Genomic DNA, 24,438 nt, shown 5'->3' with positions numbered 1-24,438 from the left:
ATAATGTGAAAATAGAATGTTCAAAATTTTTGCTAATCTGTTGAAAAGGAAAAACTACAAAAGTGGCGTATATCTGTTCGGAAATGACCCATATTGTGTCCACCGATGTTGGACGGGACTGAAGCCAGGGCTCTGACTGGGCCACTCAAGTACATTCCCGCTGTTGTCCCTAAACTTCTGTTGTCTTGGCTGTGTGGTTAGGGTCATTGTCTTGTTGGAAGGTAAACCAGTCTGACGTCCAGAACATTCAGGTTTTCATTAAGAATATCACTTTTCTCCATTCAGCTTTACCTCAACTCTGACCAGTCTCCCTGTCCTAGCTGCTGAAAAATACCACTGGGAAGCCCCCAGAGCTAAAGAGAATACTTATGTCCATGCAAAATATTAGTTTTTCCTTCTTTTAAATAAATTTGTAAAAATGTCTAAAATTCTGTTTTACTTTCTCATTATGGGGTATTAGCACAAGGCCACAACATAGCAAAATGTGAAAAAAGTAAAACTTTCTCAAAGCACTGTAAATAATATGTAGTGAGACAATGTTCTGCTTTAGGCCTCTTTCACACGAACGATACGCATTGGCTCAGATTGCGTTCAGTGAAACCTGCACCATTTTGCAAGCAAGTTCAGTCAGTTTTGTCTGCGATTGTGTTCAGCGTTCAGTTTTTTCTGCGCGGGTGCAATCAGTTTTGTATGCGTTTTTCATGCACGTTTACAAACAACATCTCCTAACAACCATCAGTAAAAAACGCATCGCATCCGCACTGCGTCCAGATTATATCAGAATGCAATGCGTTTTTCACTGAAGCCATATTCACTTCTATGGGGCCAGCGCTGCGTGAAAAGATGCACATGCTGCGATTCTCATGCAATGCAGAAATAAATGGGTCAGGATTCAGTGCAGTTGCTATGCGTTCACTTCACGCATTGCACCCGCGCAGAAAATTCCCTTGTGTGAAAGGGGCCTAAAGGTGTTTTCCAGAAATATCATATTGATGACCAATCCTACCTCTACACTACACAACTGACGGTCTCAAACACATTATGGAGGCATTCAATTCCTATAAAATAACTCTTGACAAGGCATAACTGTTAATTTTGAAGACTATAAAATATAAAACTTATTCTGGTTTGTTTAAAAGTTTTGTTTTTTTATTTATTTATTTATTTTTCTCTCCTCTCTCTGTCTGGGTGGGGGTCCAGCGATAAAATAATGTTTTTGATTACTGACATTTTTTTTATATTGGTCTGTATTTAAAAAAATGTAAATAAAATATTTTGAAACATAAAAATAAAAATAAATCAATAATAACACTATGCAGTAAGCTCCCTCTAGTGGTGGCTGCAGGCAGCACAAATGTTATGTTTTTAATCTATGTTTATACAGTGTGACCATTATAAAGATATATTAAGAAAAATAATCAGAAGAGAATGTTGGGCCTATAAATGTTATGACAATAAAAAAAGTGGAGATTCACATAAAAAATAAAACAAAGTTTTTGGTTTACTACTTAACTTTATATATGTATTTTGACTGGTGCTGTAGATAGATAGATAGTTGTAGATGTATATGCGTGTGTGTGTATATACCTTCAAAATAAAAATAGAACAGAACATCTTTTCTACAGTAGATTTAACTTTTTATGTAAAGAGAAAAATAGCAAATGAACAAATATAAGAAGATAATTATCAGGATTTCCTGGCCGGTAGAAAGCTGTAAAATGGAGTTTGCAAACTTAAATCTTTTCAGACTCCCCAAAGGTCTATCTGTCTACTGAATGAAATTAAAATGGGCCTTGTCCAGGTGCTCTGAGCTAGCTCCTCTTACTCGCTGTAATAAATTGCATTTCTTCCTGGTGGCACAGTTCCTTATTATGTCCTTCCCTTGCACTGCGATAAGATAGAAGCTAGTTCCTAATGCACCACAGGGCTTAATTAAGCTCTTGTACCAAAAAGTCAACAATGTCAGCAAGTGACATTTAGTCTGAAATCTAAAAATTTGTATTCAAAGTTATGTGCACGTCAATAAAAGCTTACGTTACTGAGGAGCAGATGAGGGGGAAAAAAATACTGTAGGTGAGAAATAAATACTAAATATTCCAACAGGGAGGCAAGACGGGACACAAACTCCATTTTGATGGAATGGCACATTAATTACACTCCAGCTCTGGGAAGACAAATGTAGAGATTGATTTTATAGTAGTACTACTATATCGATCAGGGATCAAAGTACTACATATGTAAGAATAGCTAAATGTTGGCTAATTTTATATTATCAACTTAAAGGTATATTCTTGGTTACATAAAGTTATCACCTGTCCACAGAAGAGGGGATAACTATTAGATGGAACCCCTACCAACCATGAGAACGGGATCCCCGTGCCCTGCAGGGACGGCAGAAGGAAGCTGCAGGTCAAGCATGCGCAGTACCGCTCCATTCATCTTTATGTGACTGCCGGATATAGCGGAACGCCTGTATCTCTGGCAGTCCTACTAATATGAATGTGTGCATGCTGGAACTGCAGCTCCATTCATTTCAGGTGTCTCCCTTTCTCCTGATTGGAGGGAGTCCCAGTAGTCAGATAGTCAGATCCCCACCAATCTAATAGTTCTCCTAAATCCTGTGGATGGTGGATAACTTGATGTAACTGGAATACCCCTTTAAGGTAGGTCCATAGATAGGTAGATAAACAGATAGATATGAGATGGACTGATATGAGATAAATAGATAGATAGACGATAGATAAATAGATAGATACATAGATGTAGCAAGCACTAACTTGAAATTCATGTTAAACACCATACATTCCACACGTTAAGGGCTCTTGTACACAGCAGTTGCCGTTTTTGCTGTTCGCAAATTGTGGATCCACAAAACAGGGATACTAGCAGAGCAGTGTGCATTTCACATTTTGCGGAACAGAACATCCTGCCCTCTATAGAACAGTCCTATCCTTGTCCATAAAATGGACAAAAATAGGACACATTCTATTTCTTTTTGGGTGTCACGGAACGGAAATACGGATGCAGACAGCACACAGTGTGCTGTCCTCATCTTTGTGGCCCCACTGAAGTGAATGGTTCCACGTCAGACCCGCAAAAAATGTGGACCAGATGCGTAAAAAAACAACGGTTGTGTGCATAAGCAATAAGTGTCAAGTTGATGCTTTGCTACATTTGTACAGATAAATAGATGATAGCTATAAGACAGATCACGAGGATAGACAAAAAGATACATATAAGCTAGATGATAAATAGCTAGGAGATAGGCAGATAGATAGCTAGATATAAGATAGATAGAGAGATAAATATAAGATAGCTAGAAAGATAATAGATAAATAGATAGATAGATAGATAGATAATAGATAGATAATAGATAGATAATAGATAGATAGATAGAAGATAGACAGGTAGATAGAGAGATAAATATAAGATAGATAGATAGATAGATAGATAGATAGATAGATAATAGATAATAGATAGATAGATAATAGATAGATAATAGATAGATAGATAGATAGATAGATAATAGATAGATAGATCAGAATTCACCAGCTGTGTGATATGTTATCTTGTTTTTATTGACAGGTGTACACATTATTGTTATGGCCACTATACTATGATACTACAGTTTGCAGGTAGTAAACTAGAACCTGTCAGATTATCTATGACTTTCCACTATTTTAACTTTTTGTTGGAAATGGCTTTTATCCCTGCTGAGAACCTTATAGACCTAACAGAGGAAATTGACTTGATAATGTGAGCTCCAGCATAATTGTCTATATGACAGGAAATGTTTAAATATACGCCTGCTCTTTGGACTCAGATGATATATTTAACAGGCGCAAAATTTGTAACCTTTTCTTCTGAACGATCCACGGATGTTTCACATTTGTAAAGGTTATAAATTTGCCTGTGTGATAAATTATTTAATTTCTGGCCTAACTCTCTCAGAGACAAAACTGTAACTTTAGATAATCATGGATAATGGATGCATTATGCATTGCAGAATTAACTAGGGTCCACAATAACAAGATGAAGCAAAATTAAGGAAACAAAAACAAGAGCCTCCACCCTGGATCTGATAAGGGTCAAGAAGAGTTACAATATATTTCATTTTTAGACTCAATCATTCATTAAGCAAACACAATCTTGCTCAGGGGGAGGTTTAAATATAATTGTCCTCCAAATGCATGCTGGTAAATTTTCCCGGTAATTAGTATCAGAGCTGCACTGTAAGGGAATGAAATGCAGCGCCACTATCATACTGTCAACACTTACATGCTATGATATTCCCATATCTATTCTTCATTCTGTTCTCGTCTTTCTTTGCAGACTCCCACGGTGCTGACTGTCCTTCAAAGAAGCTCTGGAAAAAAAATGTCACTAAACGTTATGCCACATAAAAATATATATATATACATATATATATAGTCCAAGTTTAGAAGAAGATTTACAGCAATAATGCCTTAAAAGTATAGACATTCCACAGTGAAGTGATAGAAATGATTGCCTTGGCTGCTCACAATGATTTAATTATCTAGAGATAGGAACAATCATGTCTGCTTCATTTGTGGAATACGCAAGGTACAATTTATGTTGTCAGTATCACATATGCCTTTCAAAGCAATACCACCCATGCGTCCTCTTTAGATAATAAGACTAGAACAAGGCATAATACCGAGGTAAATGGATATTCGCAAAAGAGTATGATAAGCTTCAGCGATGTGTCATAACAGAAACAGACCGGCCTCCAAGGGCTGGATGACAACTGAAAAAGTATACCTACAACGCAGACTAAAGTGTAGAGCAGCACAGAAGAAACATACTGCACTGCTAGAGGACAGAGAAGTCCGGACAGTAATGGCCCCTTTACACTGCCCAATGGAGCAGACGATTCTTGGAAAGGAAGCATCTGCTCATCAGTGGAGGAGACCATTTCATTTACATGCCGCGGTCCCCTCTACAGTATAGGGAGGAGTGATCGCTAATGCCATCTCTCTTCCAATCATTGTTGGACTAGAGGCTGGTTAGATGGCACGATCTGCTGCCCACAAACGATAATTTATGTGAACGCACCAACAATCTACCTGATGAATGGGTAATCGGCGGCATGTTTAAAAGGGCCTATTATCACTAATATCTGGCAGTGTAAGGGGGCCTTTACTCTAAATACAATACACACAGAGTAATGCTCTGTTGTAGAGACTCCATGACACTTTGTGGTCTCTTAATTACGTTGAAAAATAACAACTATGTTTACAAAAAAACTGTCACCATGAAATGCAGTGTAATCTGTAGGGAGCATGTTATATAGCAGGAGGAGCTGAGCAGATTGATATATAGTTTTATGAAAAAAGATTCAGCAAAACTTTCAATTTATTCATGTAAATGTCTGCTTTGAGCCCAGTAGCCATGTGGACAGTCATATCAGTGATTGACAGGTATCTATTTATTTACACATAAGGGAAGACGGTTAAAGGGAATGTGTCATCAGAATTTTTTTTTATTTTTTTTTCATGACGTTATCTATATTTAATAAAAATTTATAGTCCTGCAATTTTCACACTGGCCACTAGGTCTATTGGCCACTGGCCAATAGATCATAATTTCCTGCTCTGTACAGGTAACTTTTCAGCTATCACAGGCAAAACTACAATGACAAGTAACACCTCTGTACAGATAAAACAGGATCCACCATTCACAATAGGTAATATAACAGCTCCCTCCTGAACTCTGCATGGTCACAGAGTATGCCTATAAAATTTTCCCATAGAAATCAATGGGGTCCCCTCTGGTCCATTGTGTCTATGTGGAATGTAGCTACTCTCAAAAGACAAGAAGTCTTAAAGGTGTTGTCCCATGAAAAATATTCTACAGTTTTCAAACCAGCACCTGGATCTGAATACTTTTGTAATTGCATGGAATAAAAAAAATTTGTAAAGCTACTGAGTTATTCAATAAAATGTATCTGTATAGCGCCACTTAATTTCTTTCTTTGACCAGCTCATTAAGAAGGCCGCACATGCTCAGTTTCATCTTTCGACTGCCTCTTGAGCTGTGATAGGGAGAGCATGGACACGCCTCCTGAGCTGTGATAGGAAGAGCATGGACACACCCCTTATCTGCAGCAGAAAAGACACTCCCCCTTGAGCTGTCAGCTTGATATAAATCTAGCAGATTAATGAATGGGGAGATCTCTGGATCCATGTGAGGTACAGGGCTGGTTCTAGCTTTGTTTATGGTCAGGGCTAGGACAACGTCGGCGTACGCAGAGAAACCTGCCCTGAACATAGTGGCTGAATTGTGCCGGGAGCCACGGGCGCGGGTACACCAGTGAGGAAAAGGGGGCAAAAAACAACAGGTAGGTGCAACACTTTTATTTACAAATTACAAGGCCAGAGAACGAAAGGCATGAGATATCTCGATTTGAGGATTGGGTATATACCTGGTAAAGCAGGAGGATCGCCACCGCCCCATGGACCGGATGATGTGAGCCGGCACCTGATGTCGGGAAGCAGCGGAGGCTGCCCCTATACGAAATGAGTGCCCTGAAATTACCTTGGGGTCATAGCCTAAACCCTGGGCGAGGGCACGGATATAAGCGATGAATTGCGAGGTGCTGAGAGGCTTGCCTGCATGCGGCAAGAGTGGACTGTCGGGCAATGAACCTTGGATGAGTGCTGTCAGCTGATGCAGCACTTGAACTGGGCACCAATTGTTCAAGGTCGGGTAGAACTTGATTTCAGAGGGAGGACCCGTCTGATTGGTTTTGGTGGAGGGTAGAAGCAGAGTGTAATGGCCCTGGCCCCATGACAGATGTTGCTTCAGAGGATGGTTTTTTCGATTTGGACCAGCCAGAACCTCTCCGGGCCGGAGGAACCCATAAAAAGAGAGATGCATAGCCGCTTTCAGAATCAGGCTAGTGGAGGGCCCAAAAGGATTACCATCCAATGACGAGGAGAGATCCCTGAACAACTGGCCGGATACTGGCTGCCTATGGCTCACGGATCCCTTCCCTTCCTTTTGAATGCCCCGAAGAGTGGCTTTAATAGCTTGGATGGAAAAATAGGACCTGTGACGAGGATTGGCCAGCATAGCGTGATGTTGAAGTCCGGCCAAATAAAGTCTGATGGTACCATACGACAGAGAGAGATGCGAGTGACAATAGGCCAGGAAGGCCATGATGTAGGAGATCTCGGAGTGTTGACCCCTCGGATGATTCCTAGAGAATTTATCAAACGCCCTTAGGCCAGCCTGATAATTCCTCGCCGTATTACGTGATAATGATTTGGCGACCAGGCCCTTGGCCTCCTCTAAGAGCGAATCTAAACCAGAATGAGGGTGCTGAATTGGGGCACCGGGGTGCCTGACCGATCCGCGTCGGGTATTTCCTGAAAGAAAATTGGAAAGTTAGCACAGGAAAGCGCGTCCGCAGCCCTATTCTGCTCGCCTGAGATGTGTACGCAGCGCATGTGAAAATTATGGTGGAGGGATAACCACACTAACTTGCGTAATAACGCCATGATCCTGAGGGAGTGGGCTCTGCCCTTGTTGACGATGTCCACCAAGGTCTGGCTATCCGTAACGAACGTCACGGAAGAGTTAGACCAGAGGTGACCCCAGGCCTGAGCAGCCGCCACTATGGGATATAGTTCCAAAAGGGGGGAAGATTTTAGAGCTGCAGAGTCCGAGGCTAATTCTGGCGGCCATCCGGCAGCCAGCCAATGAGATCTGAAAATGGCAGCGAACCCGGAGGAACCGGCGGCGTCGGAGAAAACCATGGGGGAAGAGGAATCCCACTGCGGAACGAACAAGGAAATGCCGTTCCAGTTAGCGAGAAAACTGCTCCACATGTCGAGATCTGCAATGGCCTGGCTGTCCAAATGGACGACAGAATCTTGTTCCGGGGCCGAGGGCAGGAGACATAGCAACCTGGAAAGGAAGGCCCTGCCTTGAGGCATAATTCTGGTGGCGAAATTAAGCATCCCCAGCAAGGATTGGAGCCCCGCCCTGGTCAGCGAGTGAGACTGGACTGCCCGGGAGATGGCTGAGCGGATCCTGAGCAACTTCTCGCTGGGGAGGCTAGCTTCCATTCTAACGGTATCCAGAATAATGCCCAGGAAGGTGACTGTGGTGGCCGGACCCTCAGTCTTGGCCGTGGCCACGGGGACCTGGAGTCGGGAAAAAATATCCAGAAGTGAATGGGGAATGGAAGGGACCTGACTGGGCCTTTCAATGAGGAGAAAATCGTCCAAGTAATGAACGACCATGGATAGGCCACTGTGATGGTTGAGAATCCAGTGCAGGGCTTTAGCAAGCTGTTCAAAAAGCCAAGGGCTGCTCTTGGAGCCAAAAGTAAGCCGGTTGGCAAAATAAAATTTATCTGCCCACTGGATGCCGTAGTACTTCCAAAGCTGCGGGTGTATTGGAAGCAGCTTAAAAGCGTCGGCAATATCTACCTTGGCCAACCAAGCCCCGACACCTGCTTGAAGAATGTACTGGATGGCCTCGTCAATTGAAGAATATTGCATGGAATATTCCTCAGACGGAATGAGTGAATTAAGACTGGGGATGGAGGACATATGAGGCGCGGAGAGATCATAAATGAGACGTTTTTTATTTGAAGATGACTTCGTGACCAGGCCGATAGGGTTGATGCGCCACGACCGGAATGGGATCTGAAGGAAAGGACCAATGACGAACCCTTTGTCGACCTCTGCCTGAATGAGAGTGGTCACCGCCTCAGGGTCACTGGAGGCGGATAGCAGATTGGGGCCCAACCAGCAGCCCTGGGGGGGCGTGATAATGCCGGTATGAAACCCCTCTCTGCACCCATCCAATAAGAAGGCGACAAAGGAACGATCTGGGTGGTCCTGCAGGAGTGCAGCCAGTAACTCTAAGTTGAGGTCGGCTAGTCAGGAGTCCCTGGCTGACTTCCTGGGACAGGAAGGACGAGGGTGGGCCCGAAAACAAAGGGAGCAAATGTGCAGTGCTCGGCACGCATTGAAAGCACAGCCCTTGGCATTAAAATTATTGCACACCTGGCTACTGCCAAGGTACACAATGGGCCTACCCAGTTTATCTAATGATAAGGAAGACCTGGAGGACCCGGACGGACCTGGAGTGGGCGCTGACTGAGGATCTTGCACCGGATTAGGGCACCATTCCGTGGAATGAAAGATGGACTGGCAGATGGCACACAGGGGAGCCTTCAGACCTGCGAAGTGCCGGCAGAATAACTCCATGTCCAAGTCTGCCCAGTTGGACATGAACTGAAATTGATTCAGGGCTGCGGCGGCTTTGGCAGAAAATGAACGATGATAATCGTAAAATGCCGAGCCGCCGTACTTGTGCCCCAAATCCGCAATCCGGTACAAGTAAGTATCTAATTCTTCCCTGCGATTGGGATGGGCGGAGCATAATACATCCCTGTAGAGACTGAAGGCCAGGACGAACTCGGAAACCGACAGCTTCCTATTTAACCGAGCATCCTTGGCCTTCAACACCACGGAAACCTCTCCGCAATTAATCACCCGGTTTTCGGAGATATCCTGGGAGGCAATCAAAATGGATGCTAAATTAACGTCCTTGCCTGCCAAGATATCCTTCTTAATATGCTCCGGAACGAAGTGGGAAGGAGCAATCTGGGGGGTGGCAGAAGGCCTACCTGCAACGTCCGGAGGAATGGCAGGAATGACTGCCGAACCTGGAGATTGCGGTGAGGCTGCTGGCCTGGATTCTAAAACCGCGACCCTGTTCTGAATGTCCGTGACTGAGCTAACGAGTCCGGTGACGGATGACTGGATCTGGGCTAGAGCCAGCCGGATGGAGTCGCTATTGGACTGCTCAGCTGTCGGACCCGGAGTGGTCATCAGGAGCCGGTATAATTCGGCCTTGCGGGCCGTCGCGGGATGCCGAATCCCCCTGCGATTGAGTTCGGCGATTAGCTTTGGCACAGTCCAACTCCTCAGAGATGTGTTGCTAAAATGCCCCGAGACGGATGATCCTGGCATGGAGAGGTTGTCTTCCATATCGGACATGTGAGATATGATGACCTGGGAAAAAAAGGGAACTTATGTCTACCGGAAAAACGAAAAAGAAGCACAGACGGAAGCGGTGGTAGCGGCCGAAAGAAGGTGAGAGACTGAAGCGTGTGAAAGTGACCAACGAAAACCTACCTGACGGGAATGTGAACGGATTTAGAAAGATGATTTCCAAAAAACCCAATCGATTAAGTGGAAACTAATAAAAAGAACGGACTTGAGTATCAAACTGAGAGTTAACCCTACCCCAGTGACCGTCTCTGAGCCGACTTACCTGGAATTGCCTCGAAATTCCTAGATGAAACGAAGGAGAGGAAGGAAAAATAACAACTGCCCAATCTAAAGGAAGGAACAACCGACATCAGCATAGATGTAAAAACCTAAGAAAATGCAGACAAAACCTGGGCGATCCAGGAACATTGACAACCTGGGCGATCCAGGAACATTGACAACCTGGGCGATCCAGGAACATTGACAACCTGGGCGATCCAGGAACATTGACAACCTGGGCGATCCAGGAACATTGACAACCTGGGCGATCCAGGAACATTGACAACCTGGGCGATCCAGGAACGTTGACAACCTGGGCGATCCAGGAACGTTGACAACCTGGGCGGTCCAGGAACATTGACAACCTGGGCGGTCCAGGAACATTGACAACCTGGGCGATCCAGGAACGTTGACAACCTGGGCGATCCAAGAACATTGACAACCTGGGCGATCCAGGAACATTGACAACCTGGGCGATCCAGGAACATTGATAACCTGGGCGATCCAGGAACATTGACAACCTGGGCGATCCAGGAACATTGACAACCTGGGCGATCCAGGAACATTGACAACCTGGGCGATCCAGGAACATTGACAACCTGGGCGATCCAGGAACACTGACAACCTGGGCGATCCAGGAACACTGACAACCTGGGCGATCCAGGAACATTGACAACCTGGGCGATCCAGGAACATTGACAACCTGGGCGATCCAGGAACATTGACAACCTGGGCGATCCAGGAACATTGACAACCTGGGCGATCCAGGAATGTTGACCACCTGGGTGATCCAGACAATTGACAACCTGGGCGGAACCAGTGACGTGACACCCTGGGAAGACCGCAAGGCACGGGAAGACCCCGGATGATCCACCGGACCCCAAAAAGTGGAAGAATCTGGAGACGGAAGCAACGTGACGTAGCATAACCGTAGAATTGGACAGTAATGTATCACCAACTTCACGGCGCACATTCTGGCAATGTGATGTTGAGGCAGTGACGAGGACAGACTGACTGTAGGGAAGCGTTCCCCCCCTGATAAATGGCATTTATGAAAATTCCTTTTTTTTTTGCCCCCTTCTTCTGCTGTCTCTTTTTTTTTTTTTTTTTCGTGCCCTGCCTAATAGAGGGCATATGGTTGAAAACTGCGTCTCCCCCCCCCCAGAATGAAAACGCTGCCTGCATTACATAGCCAGAAAAATGCCCGAATTACTTGTGCTGACCCTTGCTGAAAAACAAAATTTGGGAGAGTGCATGGGTGGCGAGAGGGAACAAAACTGACAGCCCAAAGTGAAAACTACTTAGTACCCCCAGTGGCGCGGCACGTGACCGGCAAGATAGTGAACCAGGACGCCGGTTGCCGGCGCTGCAGCCGGAATCGGAACTAGGCAGGGGGAGAGCGGCACCTGACCAGTACCACCAGGGGGCGCGAGCCCCGACGTGAGGCTCAGCTGGTGCGACGCGAACTGCACCTCGATTACCTGGAGAGGAGGGCGATGGAGAGGATGATTCGGACGCCGGCGGTGCCTGTATTCTGGAACCGGAAGGAGGTCACGAAACAGAGAGGAAGGAGAGGAAGGAGCGCGATACCACGGAATGCGTGAGGCTCGGGCGCCTGGCTGAACGGAGGGAAGGTGACTAAATAGCCAGACGCCCCTCCCACAAATGCAGGCTGGTAACAGCCTTACAATTAGAAAGAGATTGTCATATACTATATGATGTCTGATTTTAATTTTTTACATTATTCATGGGTTAACCCCTTTAACTTATTTTAAGCTGGCCACACACATTAGTGGAGCATATTGGTAAATGTCATTCTTTTTGGCACATCTGAATAATACATGTGCCTAAAATGGTATAAAATCAAATAAGTCAAAATTTTGATGCAAATAAAACCAATATAGTAAATGTGAGCTAGAACTTTTTTTTTCTTTTTGCGAAATACAGATATTTAACTAAAGAAACTAAAATTAAAGGGAATTTGTCACCTGGTTTAAGCTGACCTATCTGAGGTCAGCATAAACTGGAGACAGAGGCCGTGATTCAAAGGCAGGTTCACTTACTGTTCCTGAGCTCTAGCGAGAGCCATGAACTCGGGCCCTCTCTGTAATTATGCTCAGGATTCCTCATATTCATGAGTTACCGGCTGACCCACACTTGCTACAGTGTGGGAAGAGAGCCGTCAATCATCTGCAGGGTATGAATATCCGGGCTTCACCACTCCGGTCTTACTGGAGCTACTCACCAGTGACTTTTAAGAAAATGGCTGCACAAAAAAGTAACTGATCCTATGTTTGAATCAGGATCTCTGTCACTAGTTTATAATGCCTTCAGACAGGGCAGCAAAAAAGTGGTGACAGGTTGCATATAACTATATGGTGTTCCCTTCATGCCAATTCTGAGACACAGCAATGGGTATTCATCTGAGCCTTATTGCCAAATTGCAAAAACCACTTCATGTTACAAGTTACATCTCAGGAAGCATGGTGTTGAGCGTGACCTATAGGATATAGATCATAATGCCCATTAACTGGATTACACCAAATAACACAGCAAAACATAGTTGAACTTGACGGCTATATAGCTTTATTGCAATGTACAATAAAGCTATTAGATAATGCAGTCATATGGTAAAACAATGTAACCTGTAAAACTGTAAAAAAAGAAAAAGCCTGGTCATATGGTGGAAAGAAGAGAAGGTATTCTTAGGTAAAATAAATATGTGCTCAATATATACTTTATACAAGTCTATCATAATTTAGTTTGTGTAGCAATCTACATCTCCTAGCAACCATCAGTGAAAAACGCATTGCATCCAGATGGCTTCCATTTTTCACTGAAGCCCCATTCACTTCTATGGAACCAGAGCTGTGTGATAAACGCAGAATATAGAACATGCTGCGATTTTTCCTGAACGCAGAAATGATGTGTGAAAAACATGTGCACAGACCCACTGATATGAATGGGTCAGGATTCAGTCCGTATGTTATGCATTTGCTTCACACATCGCACCCTGACAGAAAACTTGCTTGTGTGAAAGAGGTATAACCGCTATTAGCGCCTGAATACAGGTTGTATGGGTGTGCAGTGACCTTCAACTAGGTCTGGAGTCACATTTAGTTATCAAGCTGCAAAGGAGATTCTCTTTAAGAAAAACAAAACATATTCATATAATCATGGTTCTGGCCTGGCTCATTTATAATTTTTAATGCCGGTTTTTGTCATGGAAAATGGCTTAATCCCTTCACTACTAGCGCCGTACATGTACGGCACTGGGAGGGTCTCTAAACATGGCGTCCGCTCGCATGTGCAGCAGAAGCCCACAAACAGCAGAAGCCTGCAGCTAATTTCGGCGACCAGCAATAATGCTGATCGTGGTCATTATAGCTTTTAGATGCCATGTTCAAGTGTGATCATGTCATCTAAATATCAAAAAACCCAGAAGCGCACACTTCCGGGTTAAGCACGGCACCCCCCGTGTGGCGATCGGGGATGCCGGTAATTCATTTTAACACGCTGTGTCTCTCTGAAGAGACCCAGCGTATTAGAGCTGCAGTTCCTAACAACAATAAGAGTATAGTAACAATCTTAAAAAAACAAACTAGTGGACATTGTAGCCTCGTAGAGGGGATATCCTTAGAATATAAAAATAAATAATAAAAAATTTAAACATCATGAGCATCACCGCGTCTGAAAACGCCCGTACTATTAAAATATAAAAATATTTTTCCAATGCAATTCGCCATTTATTCATCACTTCTCTTACCCCAAAAAATTGAATAAAATGTGATCAAAAAGACTCCAAAATGGTATCAATACTACAGATCATCCCGCAAAAAATGGGCTCCCACACAGCTCAGTAGACATAACTACAGTATAACAAATGTTATGGGAGTTAGAATATAGTGATGCAAAAAAAATCAAAAAGAATTTCAAACTTCAAATTTTTTTTTTTTCAGTATTAAAACATATGAAACCTATACATATGTGGTATTGTTATAATTGTACTGACCCAGAGAAAGAAGGGCACAAGTCAGTTTTGCTGCACAGGGAATGCCGTAGGGACAAAACCCGTATAACTGTGGAGGAACTGCGTTTGATTTTTCCAATTCCACCCCATTTGGAATTTTTTGCCAGCTTACCACTACATTATATACCATATTAAATAGTGGCATTAGAAAGTACAACTTGTCCTGCAAAAAACAAGCCCTCATATGGATATGTGAAAGGAAAAATAAAAAAGTTATGGCTCTAGGAAGGCACGGAAGAAAAATTGAGATGCAAAAACGAAAACAAAAAACAAAAACAAAAAAAAATCCAGAATCCTAGGGGTTAAATCTACGCCACCAAGGGGATTGGTGTACAGTTAAGGCTACTTTCACACTAGCGTTCAGAGCGGATCCGTCTGATGTTTCATCAGACGGATCCGCTCCTATAATGCAGACGTTTGCATCCGTTCAGAACGGATCCGTCTGCATTATAACTTAGAAAATTTTCTAAGTCTGAAAGTAGCCTGAACGGATCCGTTCAGACTTTACATTGAAGGTCAATGGGGGACGGATCCGTTTGAAGATTGAGCCATATGGTGTCATCTTCAAGCGGATCCGTCCCCATTGACTTCCATTATAAGTCTGGACGGATCCGTTCGCCTCCGCAAGCAGCGTTCAGGTGTCCGCTCACTGAGCGGAGCGGAGGCTGAACGCTGGCAGGCGGATGCATTCTGAGCGGATCCGCCTCCACTGAGAATGCATTAGAGCTGAACGGCTGCGTTCAGGACCGCTCGTGAGCCCCTTCAAACGGAGCTCACGAGCGGACACCTGAACGCAGGTGTAAAAGTAGCCTAAGTCTGTTGCACGGCCTAGCAGAAGAAGCGCTAAACGTATGTAGAGGCCTGCACCTCTACTTAACTTTGGGGCTTCCTCTGGCAGCACAGAGCAACTTAAAGGGGTTGTCCCATCTCAGATAATGGGGGGGGGGCATATCGCTACAATGAGAACGTAGCAGGGAAAGAACGGAGGGCACAGCCACCCTCCATTCATTTCTATGGTGCCGCCGAAAATAGCCGAGCGCTGGCTTGGCTATTTCCGTCTGCCCCATAGAAATGAATGGGAGCAGGGGCCGCGCGTGCGTGGTGCGCTCCCATTCACTTCTATGGGAGCAGCGCTTGGTGGTGGACAGACCCCGGGAAATCCGGGGTCCTCCAGCCACAGCTCTCCCCGGCTCCGTTCTCATTGTAGGTCTGGGTTCCAGAGGTGGGACCCGTACCTATCAGACAATGGAGGCATATCCTAGCGATATGCCCCCATTGTCTGAGATGGGAATATACCTTTAAGACCGATGTGAAAAACGTCGGTCTTAATAAATGTCCCCCAAAATCTTTATAACCGGCTTCAGTGAGTAACTATATAAAATGAAAGCACAATTACTCAGCTGCACATTTTTTCTTCTATGAATTATATTTGTGGAACAATTGAGCACAATAAGCTAGAGACTGTCTCTTTTTTCCAAGTAAACAGACAAGAATTATAGTTTGCCCATGAAATTGGCAATGAACTACTATGCTTAATTATTCAAATGACATAAATACTATCTATATGAAAATAAAGACTGCATTTATAATTAACAACGGGTGCATTATAATTACATTCAAAATCATTTGCATAATTTAAGCTGCTACAAATCGAAGAAAGGTTTTTCATGTCCACTTAATGGCAAATAATAAAATATAAAAGGATTGAAGAGGTTATTTAGAGTAAAGTGATGAATATTATCTCCCCGTGATACCATTTCACTGCTCATTACAGTACAATGTTTGACTGAAAATCATCAGACTAAAAAAAGTAAATAAAAACACTCGAGCAGGTTTTATCTGAAAAGCTCGAACACTCTCTATAAAACATCCAAAAAACATTACAATGATTAATATTTATAGCGCAAGTTTAGTAAAAACATAAAATGAGAAACAAAAAGGGAATTTGCGAATTAAAGTGAACGTTCACTTTGCAGTTTATATATAGATTTAATAATGTACACAACTGAGTAATCCGCATTAGTTATCCTGTTACAGGTTGCATTCACAAGGCTGCTGGAAACAGTCAACCAGCTTGTCGACAGACACACACAGCTTAAGTTATAACTATATAACACATCGAAACAACCCGTTTTACAACAGATTAATGCACCATGTCTGGCGTTAAAATGACTTTTCCCTGATTTCAAACCACTGGGAAAGAAAGTGCGTCAACATTGGAATGATGGGAAATGATACTGGTAAATTTTAACCAGTACAACATAAGTAATACATGTATTTGTAAAGCTACCCAACGATTTAGGTGTTATTTTTATGTTTTTACATTGTAAAATGGCGTTGAAAGGAGAGTTTATGCAATACTGATATATCTAAGAAGCGGTATGTGATATGTCACGATAAACTCAACACAAAAGGACACAAGGGAGTCACTCATTGCCCCAGTGACACAGTGCATTTTAGCATCAACAGGCAAACCTCTAGCACACTGGCCTTCAATGGTAGCACCGAAAAACGGTACTTAAAGGGTGTGGTTACATTTACAGCAGAAAGGGACTCACTCAATTTAAGATTTAATATACAAAAAGGTAGGGTGCTTAAAATGTTATTAAGAGATGTAAAATATGACACACAGATATGCAAACAGTATAGACATTTTATAGAAAATATAGGTTTTCTGCTCCTGTCTTGATATCCCCTGCACTGCCGGAGGATGCGCCTCGTCATAAATTAGGTGCATCCTCCGGCAGTTCATGCACCTAAACAGAAATCAGCTCTGAATTTCTGGCTTCATTTGGCCCGCTAACCAGTGTAAACGACGATAAATTTCTTGCAGAGTCTAGCCACATCCCTTTTCGTCATTGTCACTCCCTGTTTTGTGAAAAGCGGCGAGGGTGGAGTAAAAAAAACACACCACTTGTGACTATTTTTTTAAAAGTCGCATTTAAAAAGTAGCACACATGCAGTTTGCAATTTTTTAATGCCACTTTTATGGCCCAGGGAGGTGATAAATCTCCCCCATAGTGTAGTGGGAAAGTATTCAGTATAACTTGTATTTCATTCATGTAAGGGAAGGCCATCAATCACTCATAGGACCACTTCCTTGTGGAAACATCTGGAGCTGGCATTTTTTCCTTAAAAAACAACACTGCAAAAAACGCCAAAAAACTGATCAATCCAGTCACAAATCTAACTGAAATATTAAAAAGGCAGCAAGATATAGAGGAAATGATGTTTAAGTGCTGCCAAATCTGCTCCTCCTGTCCTCTCAGTTTACAACCAAGATTTCCTTGTCTACATATTTTGAGACAAACTAAACGCCCCTTCACACAGCCCAAGCGTCAGGCAGATAATCGCTAACAAGTGTTTGTTGGAACTCTTGTTAGCGATGATCTGCCGGTGTAAAGATGCCGCCAATTACCCAATGATCAAGTGAAATAATTGTTAATCGGGTAATAGGATTGTTCATGTGGTCACCTAAGTTACACAAAAGAAAACCTTGGTTGCACTCCATTTTATTGAACTTTTAATTACTGATGACTCTGCTTTGGGTCACTGTTGGCACCAGTTCTGCAGAACAGTCAATTCATATTAGGTAATTCCTCCCTCCCTGTTTGGAAATGTTTTAACCTATTAATGACTATCCTCTGTCTTTTGACAATGGGTAGCCCAGGTCATCAGTATGCAGAGGGGGTTGTTCAAGTGCTAAGAACCAGTGTTCTTATGGGCATGGTTCTCACCTGAGCATTTTACAGCGCGTACGAACGCGCTGTAAAACGCCCTATGCCCCAAGGAGTACAGGAGCTTCTTTGGGGCGTATTGTCGCGCGTTCCCGCCCATAGACTTCAGCGGGAACGCGCCTAAATGGGCGTTTGCTTGATTCCGCCCCCATTAAAAACGCCCGATACAAATGCCCGATAAAAACGCCTGTAAAAAGAGATTATCGAATACGCTCAGATGTGAACCCAGCCTAACAACAGGCTCATGCTTCACTGCTAGGGTTGGGGGAAGTTCCGATCATGAATGTTAACACTTTGATTGACACAGTCCAAACCATGGCATGATCAAAGGGGTCTCCCTGCTGCAATTGGGAAACCGGGTTTCTGAGTGACCCAATCACAGACTGGGGGAGCCATCTGCAGGCAGCCCTGAAGACCTACAAAGGACTCCAGGACTGTCTATTCAATAGGCCTGCTGCAGGGTTGCCAACTGAAATTTCTGGACAGTCCGTACAAATAGGTGACTTTTATTCTGCGTCCGTAAAAAAATAGATGTCTCAGTGAATTTTTTGAGGCTGGTGGTACATGCCTAGATTATTTTGGTGGTAATTCTCATCATTTTACAGCTCACAGTAAATGCTGGTAATGAGTTCTTATCAGTATATTGAGCTATAGACATGTATTACGCATAATCTTTATCATTTATTATGGTTTTTGAATTTGTCCATAAAAAATGTTGACTGTCTGTGATTTTGGGATAAGTTGTCAAGAAAAAAGAAAAGTTCTGGTTGTTTACCCTGGCCTGCTGCTAGGACACACTAATGTTGCCCTATCAGCAGCCTGTGTCACAGTGACACAGAACATAATAAATTAGCAAGAGTACAAAGTATACCAGAGTATAAATAATGCAATAGAAATAAAAAATGTCATTATTTAGTATAAAGTAAAATTTGTTGTGCACACTACACATTAGGTATCCACACAACCCTAATAACCTAATTATTTTATCAGCTTATTAAGTAGGAAACATGAATAGCATAGAAAATAAGCAAAAAATAAAAAATAAACACCAAAAATCGCTCCTTTCTATATTTCTGCAGCAAAAAAATTATATAAATGACACCATAATTTATATGTATCCTGAGCAATGGCAAAAATAATAACATTTCTCCTGTGTAAAACAAGGCCCCAGACAATGGAGCAAAAAAGTTATGTCTGCTGAAATGCAAAGAGACAAAAATAAAAAAATGTTGCTGATCATTAAGGCCTTTTTTAGACCTCTCCTGCATAACGGAAACGGGACGGATCCGTTATGCAGGCCATATAATTCTATTATGACGGAATAAATAATGGAATGCCTCTAAAGGCATCCCGTTATGCATTCAGTCATAGAATTGCGTTATGGTCTGTGGTAACGGAATCCATAACGCAATTCTGCTTTTACCACCAAATGAAGCGTGAACGAGTTTCATAACATGAAATTCGCTCATCTCTAGTCCTTACATTCAGGCATCCACAAGGTGTGACACAGGTTTCTCATCTGCTTTAGGCTCACCTGGAGCTTCCACTTGGCACAGTGATCTCAGTGGGTCTTACTCTCAGACCAGCATATACACACTCAGTGGAAGTTTGCCTTTTCTAATTAGTTTGGCACCTGGTTGAGACAGGGAGCACCTGGGATGGAGTATGGGAGTGACATTTCCACCCAAGCTCTTCATTCACTTCTAAATCCTGGACCCAAAATCCAGCTCTAATCAACAGACTCGGTGACTTAGCATCACTGGTCACAAAATACTTCCGGGACTTACATCACTAAGACCAGAAGCCTCAGTGATACATACTTGCCATCAATGACCTTACCCCTTGAATGTTTACACTACGTAAGAAGACTGACGGAAAGAATAGCATCAGTTTAAGAGGTTGTCCTTTCCTTTGCTACTGATGGTCAATCCTTAGGATATGTCATCAATTAACTGATTGGTGTGGGTCCTCCACCCTTTACACACACTAATCAGCTGTTGCAGAGTAGCTCCAGTGCTGGAAGTCCCCACCGGGACTACACAACTCCATCCATGGCACAGTGGATGGGGTTGTGGTTACAGAGCTGCTTGCACTTACTACAATGGAAGCTGCACTGCAGTGCACAATGGATGGAGCTGTGTAGTTGCAGTGCTGGACTATCTCTAAAACAGTTGATCAGCAGGGATGCAGGGTTTTGGATCTCCGCAGATCAGTTACTGATAGTAGGCCATCAATAATAAAGTAGTGGACAACTACATTCAGTTTTTGGCTCCTGTTTATTGCAGTTTGATCATTTATATTAATGCCTCATAAATAAATAAAAATCTATCATTTCAGATGTACGTGATCATTTCAGACACATTATACTTTAGCATTGTGCATATGTTTTTATTGAGTTTTTATAGTGTTAAAAAGCTATCAATGTATCATCCAAATAGAATAAAAAGGCAGTAATCAGTATTTTCAGTTTTTGTAAGAGTAGTCTTTGTAAAATGACAGACTATTGGTCCTATGCAAAACCCATTGCTTTTTTGCCTGTTATGCGTTACTTTATGACTCCTCATTTTGGATTCCGCTGCCTTGCTCGATCACATTGAAGCCACTTATTGTATGTCTTGATAAGGTGGCAAATGCAAATATATTATTTAAGAAGGTTTGGAGTGACTGTACCCTTCAATAATCGGATTTAAGGCATAACTAACAGATTTTTCTCTAGTGGATAGTTTAGTGAGTCATAAATTTTACAATTTCATATTCATTATGGTAGTGTATTTTACCCCAGGGAAAAATCTTGAAGCATAACTACATTTAGAGCTTGATGTAAGTAAAGTTCACATTTTGGAACTTAAGAATAAAATATACAGTACAGACCAAAAGTTTGGACACACCTTCTCATTCAAAGAGTTTTCTTTATTTTCATGACTATGAAGGCATCAAAACTATGAATTAACACATGTGGAATTATATACATAACAAACAAGTGTGAAACAACTAAAAATATGTCATATTCTAGGTTCTTCAAAGTAGCCACCTTTTGCTTTGATTACTGCTTTGCACACTCTTGGCATTCTCTTGATGAGCTTCAAGAGATAGTCCCCTGAAATTGTCTTCCAACAGTCTTGAAGGAGTTCTTAGAGATGCTTAGCACTTGTTGGCCCTTTTGCCTTCACTCTGCGGTCCAGCTCACCCCAAACCATCTCGATTGGGTTCAGGTCTGGTGACTGTGGAGGCCAGGTCATCTGGCGCAGCACCCCATCACTCTCCTTCATGGTCAAATAGCCCTTACTTTCAAAGTTTTCCCAATTTTTCGGCTGACTGACTGACCTTCATTTCTTAACCACCTCCCGTCTGCCCATTGACTATAAACGTCCGGGAGGTGGATCTCTATTTCTGAAAGCACGTTTTAAAACGTCCTGCAGCTTTCCCCCCTGTGCTCCGCCCCTGTACAGAGAAACTCCATGACTAAGCTCCCTCCTGACAGCCAAGAACATGGAGCTTTACCCTGAGACCTTTTTTGCTGGTCTCCGGGCTTTTGATCGCTCTGACAAGCAGTCAGAGCGATCAGAAATGCATCTACCATCTCCCTCTTATTACTGCCAGTGAGAGAGGGAGATCGGTATTTAAACTAGGTATCGCGATTGTAATGTTAAACTGTAAGCCCTGGAGACCGATCAGCATTGTCTCCGGGGCATGTGAGCGCTGTAATTTCCAGTTACAGCGCTCTGAAATGCTTGTACCGTCTCCCTCTCTGTAGCGCTGGCAGGAGAGGGAGATCGGTACATTCACACCCCACCAGCGATCCCCCAGCAGCTGTTTACACTGGAGACAAATCAGCAGCATTGTCTCCAGAGCATGTGTTGTGAGCGCTGTAATTTCCAGTTACAGCGCTCAGAAAGGCTTGCACTGTCTCCCTCTCATTAGTGCTGGCAGGAGAGGGAGATCGGAACATTTACACTCACCCAGCAGCTGTTTTCACTGGAGACCAATCAGCACGATCTCCAGGACATGTGACTGTCTGAGCCGGGTGAGTGCAGGAGCTGTCAGGTCTCCAGAGACCTCGATCAGCCCTGCACTGAGGCTGTACAGCAAAGTATACTGCTGTATAGCCTCTCTGGGGGGTGCATTTCTCCTGTAACTGGGGCTACTATGTCAGCCCCAGTTACAGGAGAAATCAACAGTGAAAAGAAAAAAAAAAAGTGACGTTAAATGTCCCCCAGAGGTCTTGTATGACCTTATGGGGGATGCAAAGTGTTAAAAAAAAAAAAAAATTAAGTTTTCACATGTAAAAAAAAAAAAAAATTCCCCAAGTAAGGAATAAAAATAATAATTTAAAAATAGAAAAAATAAAATAAAATAGACATATTTGGTATTGCCGCGTCCGTGACGGTCGGCTCTATAAATATATCACATAATCGACCCAGTCCAATAAACACCATAAAAAATAAAAATAAATAACTGTAAAAAGAAAGCCATTTTTGTCACCTTACATCACAAAAAGTGCAACACCAAGTGATCAAAAAGGCGAATGTCCCACAAAATGGTACCAATAAAACAGTCACCTCATCCCGCAAAAAATGAGCCCCTACATAAGAAAATCTCTCAAAAAATAAAAAAACTATAGCTCTTAGAACATGGAGACACTAAAACATAATTTTTTTGGTTTCAAAAATGCTATTATTGTGTTAAAGTGAAATAAATAAAAAAAGTATACATATTAGGTATTGCCGCGTCCGTAAAAACCAGCTCTATAAAAATATCACATGAACTAAACCCTCGGGTGAACACCGTAAAAATAAAAAAATAAAAAACTGTGTCAAAACAAGCAATTTTTGTCATCTTACATCACAAAAAGTGCAACACCAAGTGATCAAAAAGGCGTATGTCCCACAAAATGGTACCAATAAAACCGTCACCTCATCCCGCAAAAAATGAGCCCCTACATAAGAAAATCTCTCAAAAATTTTAAAAAAATATAGCTCTCAGAACATGGACACATTAAAACATAATTTTTTTGTTTCAAAAAGGCTATTATTGGGTAAAACTTTAATAAATAAGAAAAAGTATACATATTAGGTATCGCCACGTCCGTAACAATCTGCTATATAAAAATGTGACTTGACTGAACCCCTCAAGTGAACGCTGTAAAAATAAATAAATAAAAACTGTGCTAAAACAACAAATTTTTTGGTCACCTTGCCCGATAAAGTGTTATAATTAATGATCAAAAAATCATATGTACCCAAAAATAGTACCAATAAAACTGGCACCTTATTACCTAGTTTCCAAAATGGGGTCACTTTTTGGGAGTTTCTACTGTAAGGGTGCATCAGCGGGGCTTCAAATGGGACATGGCATCTAAAAGCCATGTGGAGTTCCTTTTCTTCTGCGCCCTGCCATGTGCCCATACAGCAGTTTATGACCACATGTGGGGTGTTTCTGTAAACCGCAGAATCTGGGTAATAAATATTAAGTTTTGTTTGGCTGTTAACCATCGATGTGTTAAAGAAGAAATTGGATTAAAATGGAAAATCTTCCAAAAAAGTGAAATTTAAAAATTTGATCTCCATTTTCCTTTAATTCTTGTGGAACGCCTAAAGGGTTAACAAAGTTTGTAAAATCGGTTTTAAGTAACTTGAGGGGTGTAGTTTCTACAATGGGGTCATTTATGGGGGTATCCACTATGTAGGCCCCACAAAGTGACTTCAGACCTGAACTGGTCCTTAAAAAGTGGGTTTTGGCAATTTTCTTAAAAATGTGAAGAATTGCTTCTAAATTTCTAAGCCTTCTAACGTCCTAAAAAAATAAAATGACATTTCCAAAATGATGCCAACATAAAGTAGACATATAGGGAATGTTAAATAATAAATATTTTATGAGGTATCACTTTCTGTTTAAAAAGCAGAGGAATTGAAATTTAGAAAATTGTGAATTTTTCTAAATTTTTGGTAAATTTGGGATTTTTTCATAAATAAAGGTGAAATATATTGACTCAAATTTATGACTATCATGAAGTACAATGTGTCACGAGAAAACAATCTCTGAATGACTTGGATAAGTAAAGGCGTTCCAAAGTTATTACCACATAAAGTGAGATATGTCAGTTTTGCTAAATTAGGCCTGGTCAGGAAGGGGGCAAATGGCCCAGATGGCAAGTGGTTAAAGTAATGATGGCCACTCGTTTTTCTTTACTTCGCTGCTTTTTTCTTGCCATAATACAAATTCTAACAGTCTATTCAGTAGGACTATCAGCTGTGTATCCACCTGACTTCTCCTCAACGCCACTGATGGTCCCAACCCCATTTATAAGGCAAGAAATCCCACTTATTAAACCTGACAGGGCACACCTGTGAAGTGAAAA

At 42.3% G+C, this 24,438-nt stretch overlaps 1 protein-coding gene across 1 annotated transcript in view; it reads right to left on the bottom strand.

Moving 5' to 3' along the window:
• The window catches only part of PTPRM (protein tyrosine phosphatase receptor type M), an 855,321-nt gene that overhangs the window by 129,630 nt on the left and 701,253 nt on the right, over nt 1-24,438 (bottom strand). The window contains 1 exon segment of the mRNA XM_040434446.1: nt 4,279-4,366. Within this exon segment, the coding sequence (XP_040290380.1) occupies nt 4,279-4,366 (88 nt within the window).

This window comes from Bufo bufo, chromosome 5, assembly GCF_905171765.1.
Source record: "Bufo bufo chromosome 5, aBufBuf1.1, whole genome shotgun sequence".
Lineage (NCBI taxonomy): Eukaryota > Metazoa > Chordata > Amphibia > Anura > Bufonidae > Bufo > Bufo bufo.
This window is presented reverse-complemented; position numbering and strand designations above follow the sequence as displayed.